General features: G+C 56.6%; 2 protein-coding genes across 2 annotated transcripts; one reads left to right on the top strand and one right to left on the bottom strand.

The window, feature by feature from the left end:
- Positions 1-10,473: 10,473 nt before the first annotated feature.
- CGCS363_v008103 (uncharacterized protein) lies at positions 10,474-12,933 on the top strand (the record flags this gene model as incomplete). The annotated part of the gene is made up of 1 exon (XM_036639952.1): positions 10,474-12,933. The coding sequence occupies one exon, from the start codon at positions 10,474-10,476 to the stop codon at positions 12,931-12,933; it is 2,460 nt and encodes an 819-aa protein (XP_036494670.1).
- A 953-nt stretch (positions 12,934-13,886) lies between these two features.
- Positions 13,887-14,432, bottom strand: CGCS363_v008104 (uncharacterized protein; the record flags this gene model as incomplete). Its single annotated transcript, XM_036639953.1, has 2 exons — positions 13,887-14,183; positions 14,256-14,432. The coding sequence occupies 2 exons, from the start codon at positions 14,430-14,432 to the stop codon at positions 13,887-13,889; spliced, it is 474 nt and encodes a 157-aa protein (XP_036494669.1).
- Between the last annotated feature and the right edge of the window lie 1,532 nt (positions 14,433-15,964).

Here is a 15,964-nt window from a genome sequence, read left to right on the forward strand (position 1 = left end):
CTACCCGAAAACACAGGGTTCGCCCTCGTTCAAGGACGGAGAATCTCCGGTCCTCGTTGTCCGGAGCGATAGAAGCCGAGTCATGATGACGCGGAATGGACTCCAGCAGCCAGCCGAAATCCTCTAGACATACATGAAAACCAATGGAGTTACGGCTTCGAAGATTGCGAGGGCTGCAGTGACGGAAGGTTTCTTGTCAGCATTTGAGGCGCTGATCAACGTAGATTAGTCTAGGAAAACATACCAAAAGTCGTATAAAAAGTCGCTTACTTAGACTTTCAGCTATTAGGACGATGCTCTCATTCAATGCAACGCCATGAGCGGGGGTTGAGCTGGCGCATCGCATCCCAAATACGTTGGTCACTACACTGATCCCATGCCCGATGTCGAAAACGGTAAGACATGCCCTTTCATGATGCTTCAGACCATCAGGTTGTAATCTGGTGCTTATTCGAGACTTCTTGCACGTATAAAAGGACAAACCCGATGGAAAACAAAGAACGAAGCGGAACCAAATCTCTCATTGACTGTAACGTTGTCCCTGCATGGGACACCACCTCCCTACCCCCAAGCATACGATGTTCAGCATAACGCGAAAATCACCTACATCTTCTGGGCCCTGATTTGCCTGAGAAAAGAAAGGGCAATGTGGAGATCACACAATATATACTACGAACTACATTCTAGACTTATCACCACTCCCACCTCTGAGCTCACCTGCTCGAAATGCCAACCATGTCGTTATTTCTCTAGGGAATTCCATAGCTGATTGACGGAGTATAAAGATATACGGAGGCCACACCATTTGTCACAATCAACAATAGAAGTACAATATCCCGTGCTTTTTTCTGAAGGGGATTACGAAGGTTATCTACATGATTTCACGCCACAATCACCTACCTTTCGATTCCTTCATCGCCATCGCCCTCAAAGTAGCCCGATAGCACTCATTCCGCTGCATAAACAGACGATGCTGAGGACGAACAGAGGCAACGAAACCCTGTGCGGGCCTAGCATCGAGAGAGAGAGTGTCGGTAAGCACCACGGGGCGCGCTCATCCAACAGGAAAGAATGGCATCTCCGGCTTCTGGTCATACGCCCGAAGTCATTTTCGGGGCCCGCCTGAAGAAAACGAAAGACGGCCACAAGGCCTTTTATATCCTCAAGTAGGTCTCTAGACTTGAAGACTTCAGTCATATAAAAGCCCTTCCGCACTATTTGGAAAGCCGCCGACACCGACAACAATGCAAGTCTCTTGTTCGAAGAAGTTCTCCTAGTAATCCGTTGCAGCCCACGACGATGCTGATAAGCGTGGTTCCCGTCAGTACCGCAGACTCTCACTTACAGCATCGCTAATCCCCATCTCTGCGACTCCTCGCCCTCTGTCAAGTATTCTCTCCAATACGTAACCATTCAACTCCAAAATCGTTCGATGCGTCTCGAGATTGGCAACATTCACAGGCAATAGACTCTTCCCAGGCCAAGCCCCAGTCCTGACAATACGGCCGCGAACTACGAGTTCCATTGCTGCTATCTAAGAACAAACACAACCACTCACTTATGAACAGCTCTGAACGACACCCATCGCTGGTCTCATAACACCACTCTTCCTCACGACCTCAAACCCTCTCACAAACCCATTCTTCCCTCTCCCCAGCCCCAACCAAGCCCGGACTTCTCCCCTTCATCTAACCAAAACCAAGCACTACCTTAGTCCACTACCTCAGCCCTTCCTGCGGATCCAGTAAACCTGCCAAAAAAGCAAGCGCCCCCCTCCCCTCCCCCATCCTTCTACCCAGACAGAGCGAGGAAGACCAGGAACAACCTCCTTCGAATCCCATCCCCCTCCTCCGCCATCAGCTCCAACAAACAAAGCCACGCCGCCAACCCGCATCCCCAAAGGACCCTCCTATCACGATCCGGCCTTCCACTTTCCTCTCAATCCAACAGGAGATCCATATAGCAAACCAACAAACAAGACCCTCGACAGCAGTGACTCCTTCCAACACGAAAAAGCCCCCGCTATCCACCCACCCAACCTACCTCTCAGCCGGACCCTCGTCCGTCGCCCGCCGGCGTCTTTTAGCTCCCGAAGCTTTTCCAACAAAATCTCCTAGTCAAGGCAAGAAAAAACGTACGTGCGCCAAAAGGGTAGGGTGAGCAAGAAGACTTGGTCTACAGCTCCGTCCACGCAACGCCTGGACTTGGACCGATACGTCGGTAAACCTGCCAACGCAGCATTACTCACCAGCTGAAGAGTTCTAGCTAGTCCCCGTAACCTCTCAGCTCTAGCTTGAACGAAGGCGTCTTTGCAACATCCCACGCCCAGCGCGCTAATCCCGCGTTAACGAGAAAAGACCAACAAAAAGTCCGACGTTTGCGCTACGGGACGGACGGGCGATTCTCTGGGCTTCCTTCGTCTGTGCGGACCTTCGTGGGGGATGACACCAACACACAAAGCCCAAAGTGAACAAACTTTTTCTCCCTTTTTAATTATTCTCTCATCCATCCCCAGCAGCCGCCGATGGGGGTGTGAAGAACCGCCGTGCAATCCGCACCTCGTCGCCGTCACGTTACTCGCTACTGAAGACTCGTGAGATTGCACATCCCTGCTGTCTCATCACCCACAAGCCAATCAACGCCCGTAAACCCCTGTCCACCTGAGCAACGACCCCCGGTCGCGGGATCTCTGGCGGCTACGATTGGAGAAACTGACAAGGGCTCGGTTGCTGGGTTCGTCTTTCTCTCGTCTTCGATGTCATTGCAGAGAGCATGTCCGATTTTCATCTTGTTGCTCCAGTCTCGCTTCTGCAGGTCTTTTCGTTTGTGATTCAATGTCGTCGCCGATGGAATGCCAGGTTTGTGCTCTACCATTCGGAGTCAGCGAGACGATCGTTGCCCTTCACCGCTGCAAGTACCGAGTACATGAGTACATGGGCGATGTGCGCCCTCTGAACCGGGAAAAAAGCCCAGAGATCTGCGATTACCGCAAAAAGCCGGGCAAAGCCACAGGGTTGCCGTTTTCTCGCTCAACCGAGCCCGGCTCCGTTGGCACTGAGCCACCCGAGACCCGCTCCATCGGGTCTGAATGCCACGTCACCAGCCTCACGGCACCCAGTTGCAAGGGCCACGGATGAGGCGCGTGGCGGAGTGCATGTGTGAAGTGGCCCTTGTGGCTTCAGGTTGCCTCACTACCGTCACTCTGAGCGCCACCTTACGGCGCCGGTTTGCGAATTGCTTCCTGCACGTCGTCTCGCTCGCTTCGGCGGGCGACCTTGGCTGTCTTTTTGCAGCAGAGACCCGGCTGTCGGCCCTGAATGTGCCCGTTTTAGACGCGGCCAGCGCATAACAATCGCCACAGTCGAGCTGCAGGTTTCAGCTGCTCTGGTTTGTTTGCTGCGTCGCTGTCTGGATGTCGTCGCTGGCACTGACGTTGAGGAGACGCTGCCTGGTCCGGTGAGCCGGTCCCGTGATTCCACTGCCGGACAGACCCTGCTACGGCGGTCTGCCTGACGGCCGCTGTTGGATCGATGATCCCATCTGGGTCGCGGAGAGGGCCTGCTTCTATTCTCGTTATCGTGCATACTGCCTTGCTGCAGTGGAATTTCATGCCAGGCATCCCAGAGCCAGCAGCTCCATGGCATGTCAACATTTTTGTTTCTTTTCGGATACCGTGCACTGTGAGCACCGTGCTCGGCCTGTCAAGGTTGCTCCATGCAGGGCCATGTGCGACGGGAGCTGTCATTTCGCGGCCGTTGCGGAGAGACTTTCAACGGGCCTAGTCAAACGTTAGATGAGACGGTCATCTCTGACTAATGTCCATGACGCCAGAATCAGCTCCTTTCCATCCCGGCGGTCCTTATCGAGCAGTCTCGTCGTCAAGCCCACGCGGTCGATTGGTGAAGAGCGGTTTCCAAAAGCTGCGGGTAAGGAGAGACATGCATGAGGGGAAATGGATGCTCAGGGACGCGAGATGGATGGTGGGAAAATGTCTCGGGCAGCTCAGATGATTGGACATAATTGAAGACGAGCGGGCCAATCGTAAATGCAGAAAGGGACCGAACCCCCTGCCGCCCAGAAGATCCATTTCGGCCCGGCCAATGACGGCGACGGGACTGTTTCGACCCCAAGCAGGCCAGACGGGTAACCGTAAAGTCGGCCGTGGTTGGGTGCGTTACGTGAGATGGAAGCAATAGTCGACGATGAGCGGATCTGAATTGGGGTTGAGACAATCCCCAAACTCCTGTTTCTGACCAAGACAGGGCCTGGGAGATTAGCCGTGGCGTAGCACTGCGTGCGAATGGAAGTCTTCGAAATGGCTTCTTTCTGCAGTTGGAAAACGACCCCGCGGCCACACGGCCTCGAAGCGACAGGCTCGCGGGTTGGTTGCTGGCGCGACCCAGACTCATCCGACGATAATCTCGTGGTGGTAAGCAAGTTAAACGACAAAACCATGGGAGCGTATCGTTGCCTGCCTAGCCGGAGAATAAAGTCGTTGGTTGGACCCTCGAGAAAGGCTCGAATCCATAGTCTTCCCGTGCCCGGATTTTTAGGATTTAGATGAAGGCTGAGACTCGGGAGGGTGTGCAAGCGAGCAGACTAGACAGGCCTGGGTCGTCATCACCAAAGTTCTAATTCGACGTTGACGACGACAACCGCGTTTGCTCGTTGGTGGCGCTTCCTGGTAGTTGGAATGGCGCGTCCATGAGGCTTGCGGTGCAGTCGAGATACTGTTTACTGGGTAAGTAGGGGCTTCCTGCGCGTCCATCGCGGGGTCCTCTGTCGATCCTCCTGCGAGTCTCTGGATGGAGCAACGTCGAGGAGCGAGCGCCCAGGCGATGTTCCCTTGTTGGTTTCCCGCAGGAGTAGGCCCGAGGATCCAGAGCAAATCAAGTTGATGCCGCGGCGGCCGGTCTATACACTTTCCGCTCAAACAATGTCGAGATAATATCAGGATATGATATCTCGAGTGGGGTGAGTGGTCCGTGTCGACTGCCCTTGAAGCCGTGCCCACCACCATTTCTGAAGAGTGAGGTTGGACTCCATCTGGGATACATGACCGAAAGGACGTCGCCAAACAAGCGCCGGGCAGCAGGAAGAGGGGTGGGGCAGGCGTGAAAGCGTATCGGTAGCGTGGGCGATCAACAGGGAGGGTGGGACAAGAGTAAGACATGCAGAAACATGGCCTCTCGGGCAGCGTAGAGTGAGACATGCAGTGGATCATTGATAGATGACATGTTGACGACAGTCGCGGGGGTTGGTGAATCAAAGGCTCCCGTCGTCTTTGCTTTTGCTCGGTAGCAGGCGGTTCACGGGCGTTGATGTTGCTGTTGACGGTCGACTGACAGCGGTTGCCGAGAGACGACAAATGACGCAGGGGAAGGGAGGGCGAGCGTCGAGGAGTTTGACGAGGAGTCAACTCTAGTTCGTGTATGTGAGGGCTCCCATGAGCTGTCCAGAGTGGATTGGTTTCTATAGAATTAGAAACGACCAGGTGTCGAGAGGCTGTCGATGGGCCTAGCAGTCCCAGGGCTGCAGCGTTCAAAGTGCAAAGTCCAAAAAAGAGTCAAACGAAAAATGAGAGAGCCGTTGGACTCGGAGTGGCAGTTGCGCACGTTCCAGTTGAGCCGTCTGGACCCGCAGGTACATGGGCAAAGTACCGATGCGCTAGTGCCGCTTTGGGAATGGGCAGAGCTGCACCTGGCTTGTGCGGTTGTGGTGACCCCCGCTCTCTGGGCCGCCTGCCCTGCCCTGCCCGCTCCCTCCAGAAAGCGGCCTGTGAGTTGAGTCTGTGACCTGCACCTGTGGTCCATCGCCGCTTTCCGTCCTTTCGCTTTCGTTCTCCAGTTTCCGGTTTCCAGCTGCTGCAACTGCGTCTTTTCAGTTCGACGGCGTCGTCCTCGATGCCTGCCAACGCTGCCATTGATGGCCATTTCCGTCCATGCCCCATCCGATGTCGTTTCCCATTAACAAACGCTCAGCCAACATATCACCGGCTATTCGACGACCGCGTCCAGCCCCATCCCTGCCCGCTCCATCCTTATTACACCACGCCTATTACTTTTGCCTTCTCACTCACGAGACGACGGACGACGAGAACTCTTTTTTGGTTTGTCTTTTCCTCTCATCTTTCTCACTCGTCCACCCCTAGCGGGGCGGGCCATCCCCTTTGTGCTCCAGGGTCACTCCCAGCCGCCAGCTTGGACACTTTTGCCCGTTTTGCCCCCGCCATCTAGTTTCCACAGAGTCAATTCGAGTCCCGTGCCGAGTTGCCAACCCAAAAGAAACTACCGCCCTCGCCGTCGGTGAAGGGCTGCGCGGGTAATTTTTGGTCGGTCTCCCTGTAGCGTCGACCGACTGGCGGTAAGCACAGCCATCTCTACGGGTCGCCAGCACCACCACTACCGTCACCGACATCGTCACCGTCACTGGCCGGGCTATGATGCCATTCTTCTGTCCATGGTAGTTGTCTCGTCCCGCGGTTCTCTCTCTCTCAATTCTGCAAAAGCAAAACATCGAATTCGACGTGCCCACAACCCCCCTTCCCCTGCCCTCACCCCCAGACTCGCAGCATCCCATCATCCCAGACGATGCAGACAACCCCCAATCCGGGCAAGGGCACGACAGGGGGTTGCGGCCCAATGGTGTCGTCCAGTTGCCTTCTCAAGCCTTCTCGCGACTCCCATAGGACGAGCCGTGTATGCAGAGTACAGGGCGAGTCTCTTGCCGCATGGCGGCACAGCCCAGCACTTGCACGCCTCGCAGTCTGCAGAGATTGCCGCCAGCCAGCCCTTGGTTGTCGGTGCCTCTTTCAGCGTCTCTTCCTCCTCCCCACCTCGTCTCCCCTCGCTGCCCTCCATGCCCTCCATGCCCTGTCTGCCTGTGTTTTGCTTCTCCTGTGCATCTGCAGAAAGACCCGTCAATGGCCCATTACTACTATGTAGGTCCACGGCGACAGTTCGCATCTGCTCCCTGTCTAGTCCTCTACTGCTCCGTACACAATGGTAGTACTCCCCTTTCCAGACCCTCGCTTCTCTCCCCCAAACGGCCCAGAGATGACTCAACATCGTGACTGGCGCATACCGCTGTCTGATCTGCTCCCTCCTGCGCGCGTTCCCTGCCTCGCCTGCCCAATCCCAGAGCGCCGCCCTCGGCGTTTCCAGCAGCTCCTCACCTGACCTGGGCCCATGATTCCCATTTCTTGACCGCTGCACGCTAGAGGCTAAAGCCCGGGTGCAAGGGTTCAGACGCCACGCGCAAAGAATAGCAGCAATCGAGTCCATCTGTACCTTAGATACCTTAGATGCAGATGCAGGCCAGATACACCTCTCAGACACAGAATAACATTGCAGGTCCCGAGTACTCCGTTACGTACGGCCTACCGTCCTCTTTTGCTAGTCATACCCCTGCTGGCTAAGGTTCCCTACCTTGCCCTCGCCGACGTCCTCCGTCCATCCACGCCGGCTGCTTTCCAGCAGGCCGGCTCCAGGCAAAATGGAAGAGAGACCGAGATGCCTTGCTTGACCTATATACAATCCAATCTTGCCTTTCTCTGTCCCGACCTGGCCGTTGCGACTGTAGCTTTCTTTTTTCTCTCTACTCTGTCCACTGCGTATGCGGCCAGCAGACATCTGCCACACGATACCTTACCTAGATACCCTGCCCTCTTTCTTTTGCCACCAGAGCTTGCCGTCTGCCCCTCCGCAGCAACTTATCTGGACTCCATCCCCATCTTCAAGGCTAAACCCAACGGCCTCTTCTTCCCCAGAAGCTTAACCAGTCGCATTCCCAAACATCCCCATCAGCTTGCCGTCACAACACAGAGGCTGGCTCATACTACACAGCATCCCACCGACGGCGCCAGCGCTGGTGTCTAGACGCGGCTTCTGCCCACCATCTCGAGGACCCCTCCGAACCCCTCCACCACCACCACGACCCTCCCAGCCGAATCGGCTTCCCCTCGACAGCCGCGCAACCTCCCACCACCCCACCATCACACCTCACCACCACCATCTCAGCTCCGGATCCCTTCCCCCTCTTCCGCGCCCAGCATTCCCTGGTGATAATTTTTTCACTTCCTTTTCCTTTCTGCTCGTTCCAGGACGTTCATCTTTTCTCGTCGACTGTGCCTCTTTGATCCGTCTCTTCTTATATCCCCATTTCGCTCCCCTTGGCTGTGCTCGGCGTCACATCCCAGCCCCCAAGCTGCCTACTTGGGACTGCTGGACACCCTTTTATTCCTTTGCTGTTAGTCAGTCGAGGTCGAGGGATTTACTCTTCTGTTTCCTGTGATTTTGCGCCTGATCCGTTGCGCCCAGCGTGGTCAGCACCTAATTGAGGACGTCGGGTCGTCACTGCCAGGTTGTTCTCGTAGCCACTTTTTGCCGTCCGCCGCTAACTCCTCGGCAGGCTTCACGTATCCATCGTGACTGAACATGATATTTGAGAAGAGTTGGTAATGGTGGAAAGGCCCAGAAATCTCTCCAGGACAATATGGCAACCCTCCGCACGGGTTCAGGCTTGCCGAGTCGTCCAGATGAACAGATACGAGCGAGAAGAGCGTACATGGAACCCAGGGAAGAAAGACGAGTGCGCAGAGAAGGAGAGAGCATCCGAATCCCGATCCAACAACCCACCCAGCCCCAGAGCAAATCGGCGCGGGAGCTCCAGCCTTCGTCGAGGCGTCCAGCTCTTCCGGTACCTTCAAACCGACCTCCGCTAACACACCAAACGCAATCATGGAGCTCCAACAGCACCATCTCGGAAAGACCGAGCCACGTTCCGACAATGTCAGGCTCGTCCTCTTCGGGGCGCTCCCAGACCGGCCCCAAGCCTCGCAACGTTCTGCGAAGGAAGAAATCCTCCGTCGCCCAAAAGACTCCAAGTCTTAGCCATGGCTCGACCGACTCCACGCGAACGAGCTCCTCATCGTCTGCTCCTCGATCACGGTCCTCGCTCGACCCGGGAATGCAGCTCGACCGGGGCATCACCGAGAGCCCGACAGAGATCCGGATCGCCCACGTTGTGGACTTGCCCAAAACCCAGGCGCAGCCCGTCACCATCTACCCCGAATTAGATCGATACAGAGACTTTACCTACACCGGACGACCATCAACCTCCTCCGAGGACTCCAGCGTCGACTTCCTCCACAGGTTGGCCACTCACGACCTGCCGCCTCCGACGCCCGTGTTTTCTGGAACAAGCAGCCAATTGAGCGCCTTCAGCGGCAGCCCCTCGACGAGATTCTCCGAGTCGCCCGGTCCAGGACCGTACAGCCGAGACACGACTCCCACGTCAATGTCGTCACAGTCACCTGGCCTGGTGATCCCGATGCGAATCCCTGCCCCCCGGACGAGACAGTTGAGCCCGGCCGTAACCCGGCCACCAGTGACCCGGAGAAGAGCCGGAAGCGCGAATGAGATGGATGCGTTTAGCGCCGACCCCCAAGGTCTCGCCGCCGTCCGCGAGTCTCTTACATCCTCGTCGTCAAACTCTACCGTACGAGAGGTCGAGCGGAAATCGTCCGTAAAGAAGAAGAGGCTGTCGCCCCTGCCCCCGAGCCCGCCGCCCCGCAAGTCGTCGCAGAAGTTCACCCAGAGTCCCGGCAATGACGAGTCCCCGTCCAAGGCGGCCAGAGAGCCGGCCATGCCCATCATGACCCCGCCGTCACCGGTGCAATCTCCTCCGCGTCTGATGCCAAGTGCTTCGCCCCGTCAGACACCGCCAGCCCGGCCTAGCAGGGAGAACACCCCTGACCTGCAGTCGCAGTTGTTTGGGCCGCTGCCCATCATCCACAGCAACCTCTCGTCTGCGTCCCTGGTCAACGACAGGCGTCCGGAACCGCAGGTCCTCTCGCGGTCTGTCACGCCTCTGTATTCAGAGAAGCCTCCGCAATCCCGCCTGCCCGCGAGCAGAGAGGCTACGCCGGCTCCTCGACCAGCGACATCCGACAAGAAGAAGGAGCGCCCGACTCGCACTCCCAGCCCTGGAACGTCAGCGTTCAGTCGCTTCCCCTTCTTCGGTCGTCGCAAGACGGCACCCGAGGTCACTCAGATCGACAAGAAGGAGAAGCCGGCACGCAAGGGGCCTGCCGCTGGCACCGGGCACGAGGGCTACGGGCGGCTGGGTGCGATTCGGCGACGAAGCGGCAGCTCATCCGCCAACGGGGCTCGCAACAGCATGGGCCCTGCCTCGTCCCAGGACAGCCTCAGCAGCAACCAGCCAACCGACACCTTCCTTCTGGAGCGCATGAACCCCGTCATTATCTCTGGCGGCAGTGTCGTTGAGAATAGGAACAACAGCGTCGACCTGCCTCGTTCGGAGAGCAATCAAAGCCTCGGGTACGCCTCGGAGACGTCAACCACCTCCAGCACTGGCCGGTTTGGGCTCGCCCCCTCCGCCATTCCTCGCGGTCCTCACCCCTCCCTCAGTCATCGCCGTCCTTCCGATAGCAGCGACTCTGAGGCCGTCACCATGAAGTCCACCCTGGCTTTCAGGAGGTCCGTCCAACGGCTGAGAACGTCTCCCGACCAAAGCCCTCTCAAGCTGCCGCAGCCCATCAACACCACCGGCATCTCAACGCCATCCATGGACAGCCACGACACCACCATCTTGTCTGACGACTCCCAGTTTGAGAAGCACAGAGAAGTCATCCGCGGTCGCATTGCCGCAGCCACCGCGACGCCGCCCAAGAAGCTGACCAAGCGAGCTCGCTCTCCAAGCAAGTGGAAGCTCTTTAGCAGATCTCGGAGCCAGCCCAACAAGAAGGAGCCCGAGCCCGTTCCCGTTGCTGCCACCGTCAAGGTGGTCCAGCATAAGCCGGCCGCCTTTTACACAATGATGGACGGCTCTGAGCAAGAAGACTCTGGACCGCCAGATGTTGAGGAGATTCTCCGCGAGGCAGCCGTCTTTGACCTGCCATCGCCACCGCCGATTAAGGAGACAGTCAAGGAGCGACGGGCTTCGACCACAAGCCAGGACCAAAGGAGGGAGTCGCTGTCGAGGCTCACGCAGCCGACAAAGTCATCACAGGCGCGCAGGAACTCTGCCTCTGCCAAGCCGACTTCCACGTCCATCCCTGCCATCCGCTCCATGAAGACGCAGGCTTCGCAGTCCAGTGCCGCCAAGCCAGCCGAACGCCCCAGTCGTTTGCCTCAAGTCGGGCGCATCCCAAAGGTAGTCACCTCTCGGCCCGAGCACACGTCGTCGAGGAGTTTCTCGCGCCCATTCAACAGGATCAGCATGAGCATGCCGCCGGACGATGCAGGCTTCAACCCCGACTTTGTCGCCTCTGGCCCGACCCCGGAGCTGTCTACCCCGGAGCTCTCCCGCGGCGAGTCGGCTGCCACCACCGCAACCAGTGTCGAGACTAACTCAGATCCCCGTTCGTCCATTGTTCCCCTCAAGACGCCTGAGATGGTCCAGATCGGCCGCGAGTTCCTCGCCTTCTCTCCCCGAAAGAACTCTGAGTGCACCACGAGCACTTCTTCCAGCGGCGGGATGTACACCATGGCTGACGCCCTTGCTTACATTCCGGACCCCAATGCTCCCCTCGTGGAAGATGAGATCTGGGACGAGTACAACGATCTCATCGGCGAAGTTCCCCCCTCGGCCACCTCTTCCAAGGGCATTCCTTTCCATCTTGAAGGCCACGATGGCAGACTCTCCAAGCGCTCCCTCAAACCCCTGGAATCACCCACCATTGTTCCTCCCAAGGCTGCCGAGAAGCCCGTCGAAAACACCACCGCGACCTCGTCGAGCGTCTACAGCGCCGACATGACTGAGCGCTTGAAAGCTGCCTTTGCTCTCAAGCCCGAAGCCAGCTCCAACTCCCTGACCCTGATCCCCATTGCCGACGTCCCCGCCAGCGCGATCGACCGCGAGAGCACCGAGTTGGCCCGCAAAGCCACCATCACTTCCCAGCGAAGCAGCAATTCTTCCCGCAGATCCCGCCAGTCCATGTCCAGCTGCAAGTCCTCAGAGGACGAGTCTCCTCTCTCCCAGGTAAACCTCCGCGTCGGCTCCATGACGGTCTCCAAATGGCTCTCCTTTGGGCACGTCCTCTTCTCCCCAGCGCGTGACCAGCTCGTCCCCGTCGTCGGCTCCCTCAAGCGTCACTCCATTCTTGTTGTTGACGGTCTCGGCAACGACGACTGGTCGTTTTACGCAGCAGAGACGTACCCAGCCGCAACCTTTTTTAACCTGTCTCCGCGGGCGCCTCTCCCCAACGAACACAAAAACTCCTCCAGCTTCCCCCTGAGCCCGCCCAACCACCACCAGATCCAGTACCTTTCTCACACCGCCAAGTTCCCCTTCGGCCCCGAGTCCTTCACCTCGGTCGTCTTCCGCTTCCCCACCGCCGCCCCGGAGTCCCACTACCGCAACATCATCTCCGAGGCCCGCCGCGTTCTCAAGCCGGGCGGCTACATTGAGCTCTCGATCCTCGACGTCGACCTCAACAACATGGGCAACCGCGGACGCCGCACCATCCGCCGGCTCAAGGAGCGCATCCACGAGCGCAACCCCGAGATCAACATCAGCTCCAGCTCTGACCTGATCCTCCGCCTCCTCGGCCGCAAGGGCTTCACCGACGTCAAGACCTGCCGCGTCGGCGTGCCCGTGGCGAGCGTCGTGCCTCGGACCGAAGGCGGCAGCAAGCCCCCGGTGACCCGCAAGGCCAAGGAAGTCCGCAGCCTGGCCGAGATGATGAACGACGACGGCGACTCGGCGGACGAGAACATTACCAAGATGGTCGCCAAGGTCGGGCGGTGGTGGTACAGCCGCTGCTACGAGAGCGCCGCGGGGACCGCCGTCAGCCGCAGCATCTGGGGCGATCGTGCCCTGCTTGCGGAGTGCGAAGAGTGGCGGACCAGCTTCAAGCTCATGGTCTGCTACGCACGAGTCCCGGAGAGGGCTCGCACTGCGAGCATCTAACGGGACTTCTTTGTTTTATTTTAGCGTTTTATAACCCTCGTTTCCTATCCTACATACCCCTGATTTCTTATCCAAAAGGCATCATTATCAGGTTCCGGAACAAGAGGAAGATCTCGCATCAAAGATTCAAGAGGGCGCAAGCCCATCTGCAACACCAGTTTGGTGTTGAATTTTCTATATCATCACACAAGAGCAAAGCAGCCGGTAGACACAGGACGGCGTTTGCGTGGCCCGCCCGACCCCTTGACTGGGTTGTTGGTCGCGGTTGTATCCCATACTATCCATCTCCTATCTCTTACAACACACCACTGGCGACAGTTGTAATTCATAGTATAGGGTCACGGAACCCTCCTGTATCCGCCGGCCTGGCTGCGCCGAGGCATCAAACCTCCCCTATCATAACACCCCCAAAAGCGATCGAGGCAACACGATATTTGTCTATTTAATGTATTTCATTCTTTTACCTTATCTGCGATAGGACATATTTTGGAAACGCAATGGAAGGGAAAGCAGCGCTGGACTGACCGGGACACCACGACACATTCTACTTTGGAAAACACGGAATTAGGGAAACATAATCTGGATTGGCAGGGCCGTTCGCTCTTTTCTTCGTCTTGTCTGGGACATTCACTTTCATTCGAAGCGGGGACAAACCGAAGAAAAAAGCGCGCGGGACGGCTTAGGAAAGAAGGCCATGGGTGGAAAGAAAAAGACGATGAAGCACGACATGATCGATGATGACAGGAAAAATGCGTTGGATGATGTCTGGACTGTCCTTTAGCGTTGCATGGCATGAGATACCCCCACCCAATCTTTAGTAGCGAAATCGATATTATTCTTCAACGATCCGTCTAGTTTGGTCTTTCGGTCGCAATGTATGCTGTGATGCCCCGCCCAGTCTTTCCTCCGATTCTTGAGAGCTTCCTCCAGAACATGTGTTTGACAGCCCGTCTCTAGTTCAATTTCAGCCTTACTAACAAGTTCTCGAACTCGACGTCTGATATTTGTCTCGTCGGGACGTCGGTGATGGCATCGTTGCTTTCCATCTGCTTCACCTTGCCCTCGACCACAGCCCCCTCCTCACTAGTCTCGTCCTTGGCGAAGACTTCCTTCTTCTCGACCTCTTTCGCATTTGGATTCTCCTCTTCCTTCTTGGCGGCGGCCACTTTCCGCTCCCCAGCCTCCTTCTCCGCCTTTTTGGCAGCGGCCTTGGCCCGTCTGGCCTCAGCAAATCGGGAAGTTCCAGTGCCCTGGTGACTAGGTAAGTACTAGGAGGATGAACGAAGAGAGAAGTAAAAAAGGGAAATTCAGGGGAAACTGACAGGTGCCTTCTGAGGCTTCTGACCCTTTTGGCTACCACAGTCGACATCTCCACGAAGGACCGCATTGATGATGGCAGTCGCGTTGCGCATGTCGGCGGCGGAGAGGTCGCGCAGCGCTCCTTCCCCGAAGAGTGAAATCCCATCCAGGGCGGGCTTAGGTTGGGTCTTGCGCGGCATTGTCGCAAATGCGGTGGATGGAGTTATCCGTTTTCATGTGGTCTTCATGAACCCGATGGGTTAGTGCCGGGCTTCTCGGGGCGTTTAGGGGGGGACTTGGAAGCGTGGGGTTGTGATGAGATGCACGATGCTCAGTATATGGCAGGGAAGAAGTCGAAAGCCATGCGGCCCTAGAACGTGGCGGGAAGATGTTCACCTACTTAAGAAAGTACCCGCTCGCAATTGGATGGAGAGACCCCTAGCGAGCCGTTCTCTGAAGATTTTGGTAGACCTTTGCTCGTGTTAGGAAGGGGCGAGAGGCTCTTGCCTTCCATTTGGGATAAAGACCACCCGTTTTCCGCGCCATGGCGGGCGTACTCCCTTCGGGCTTTGCTTCTGTCTCTCTCGTTCGTCTCAATCACCATCATCTCATTTTGGCGTACAAGAACTTTCAGTATACGATATCAGTACATAAGGAATGCAGTGAATTGAACGGAGGAAGAATACTCCTTCCTCTGAGGTAGATCCTTTGATCCTGCAGCGATTCAAGCGTAATGCCTGCTGCATATAGGTAACAAAACTGCATGTCCTTCAGCTCGACAACTTTCGTTTTAAAAGATCCCTGAGCCATCATGGCCGCGTAACCCCAAGATCTGGCAGTTGAGCTGGTAATCTGCATCAATACTGGACGTCGTTTTCCAAACAGGGGCGGACGCAAATTACATCAGATGCCACGATTCCCAACTTACGGCGCAGGCCACGCAAAACGACTCCGAACAAATTACCCAGTTGGCGGGCACAGTCATTCCTCGGCATAACAAGACCACGGCTCAGTGAATGCGAAACGATTAGCTATGTCAAGTACTGAACTACAACGGAACTGGAGCAGCCAAGTTTGTCACAAAGGGTCAACTCAGTGTCCTGCCTATAAGATGGCGAATAATCTTCTTCTCCCGGGCCTTTCTCGCCCGATAGCGTGTCTCGAAAATGGAGCAAGCGAGGCAACCCAAACCCCTGCATCTCTTCCGTCCCCATACACGGCATAATCTGTCAATCTCTGAATTGCATTCCTAATTTGCGTCCCTAGGGAACACAGCCTTCGAAATCTTGCCGAATCCATCCAAAGCATATGCCTCCAAGGCCTCTGCTGGATGCAACAACAGCTCAACGGCATCAATGTTGTTTTGTGCTGCGGACTCCTCACTTTCAATCTCGTCGTTTCGTAACACCCCAGACACGAGAGTCGAAGCGATGTGGGAGGCGTATCTGAGAATCGATCTGTCGTCGTCCTCCTAGACGGCTTCCTGCCAGATGGTTATTCCATTTGGCATCCACTGGTTTCCATGGACGCCGGCCCCCGCTTCCATCAAGACATGAGCTGTGGTGTAATGCTGGTGTAGAATTGCCAGAAGGCAAGCTGTTCGGGGCCCGTTCACTGGCCACGGCATATCTGCCTGCCAAGTGATTCCCGAAGGGCAGCCACAAATGTTGAGAGAGTCTTCGAAGATCGACACGCCTTGCTGTATAAGCCATTTGACGACCTCGGTGTGGCC

The sequence above is a fragment of the Colletotrichum siamense genome (genome assembly GCF_013390195.1).
Source record: "Colletotrichum siamense strain Cg363 chromosome Unknown KSG_Cg363_contig05, whole genome shotgun sequence".
In the NCBI taxonomy this organism is placed as follows: domain Eukaryota; kingdom Fungi; phylum Ascomycota; class Sordariomycetes; order Glomerellales; family Glomerellaceae; genus Colletotrichum; species Colletotrichum siamense.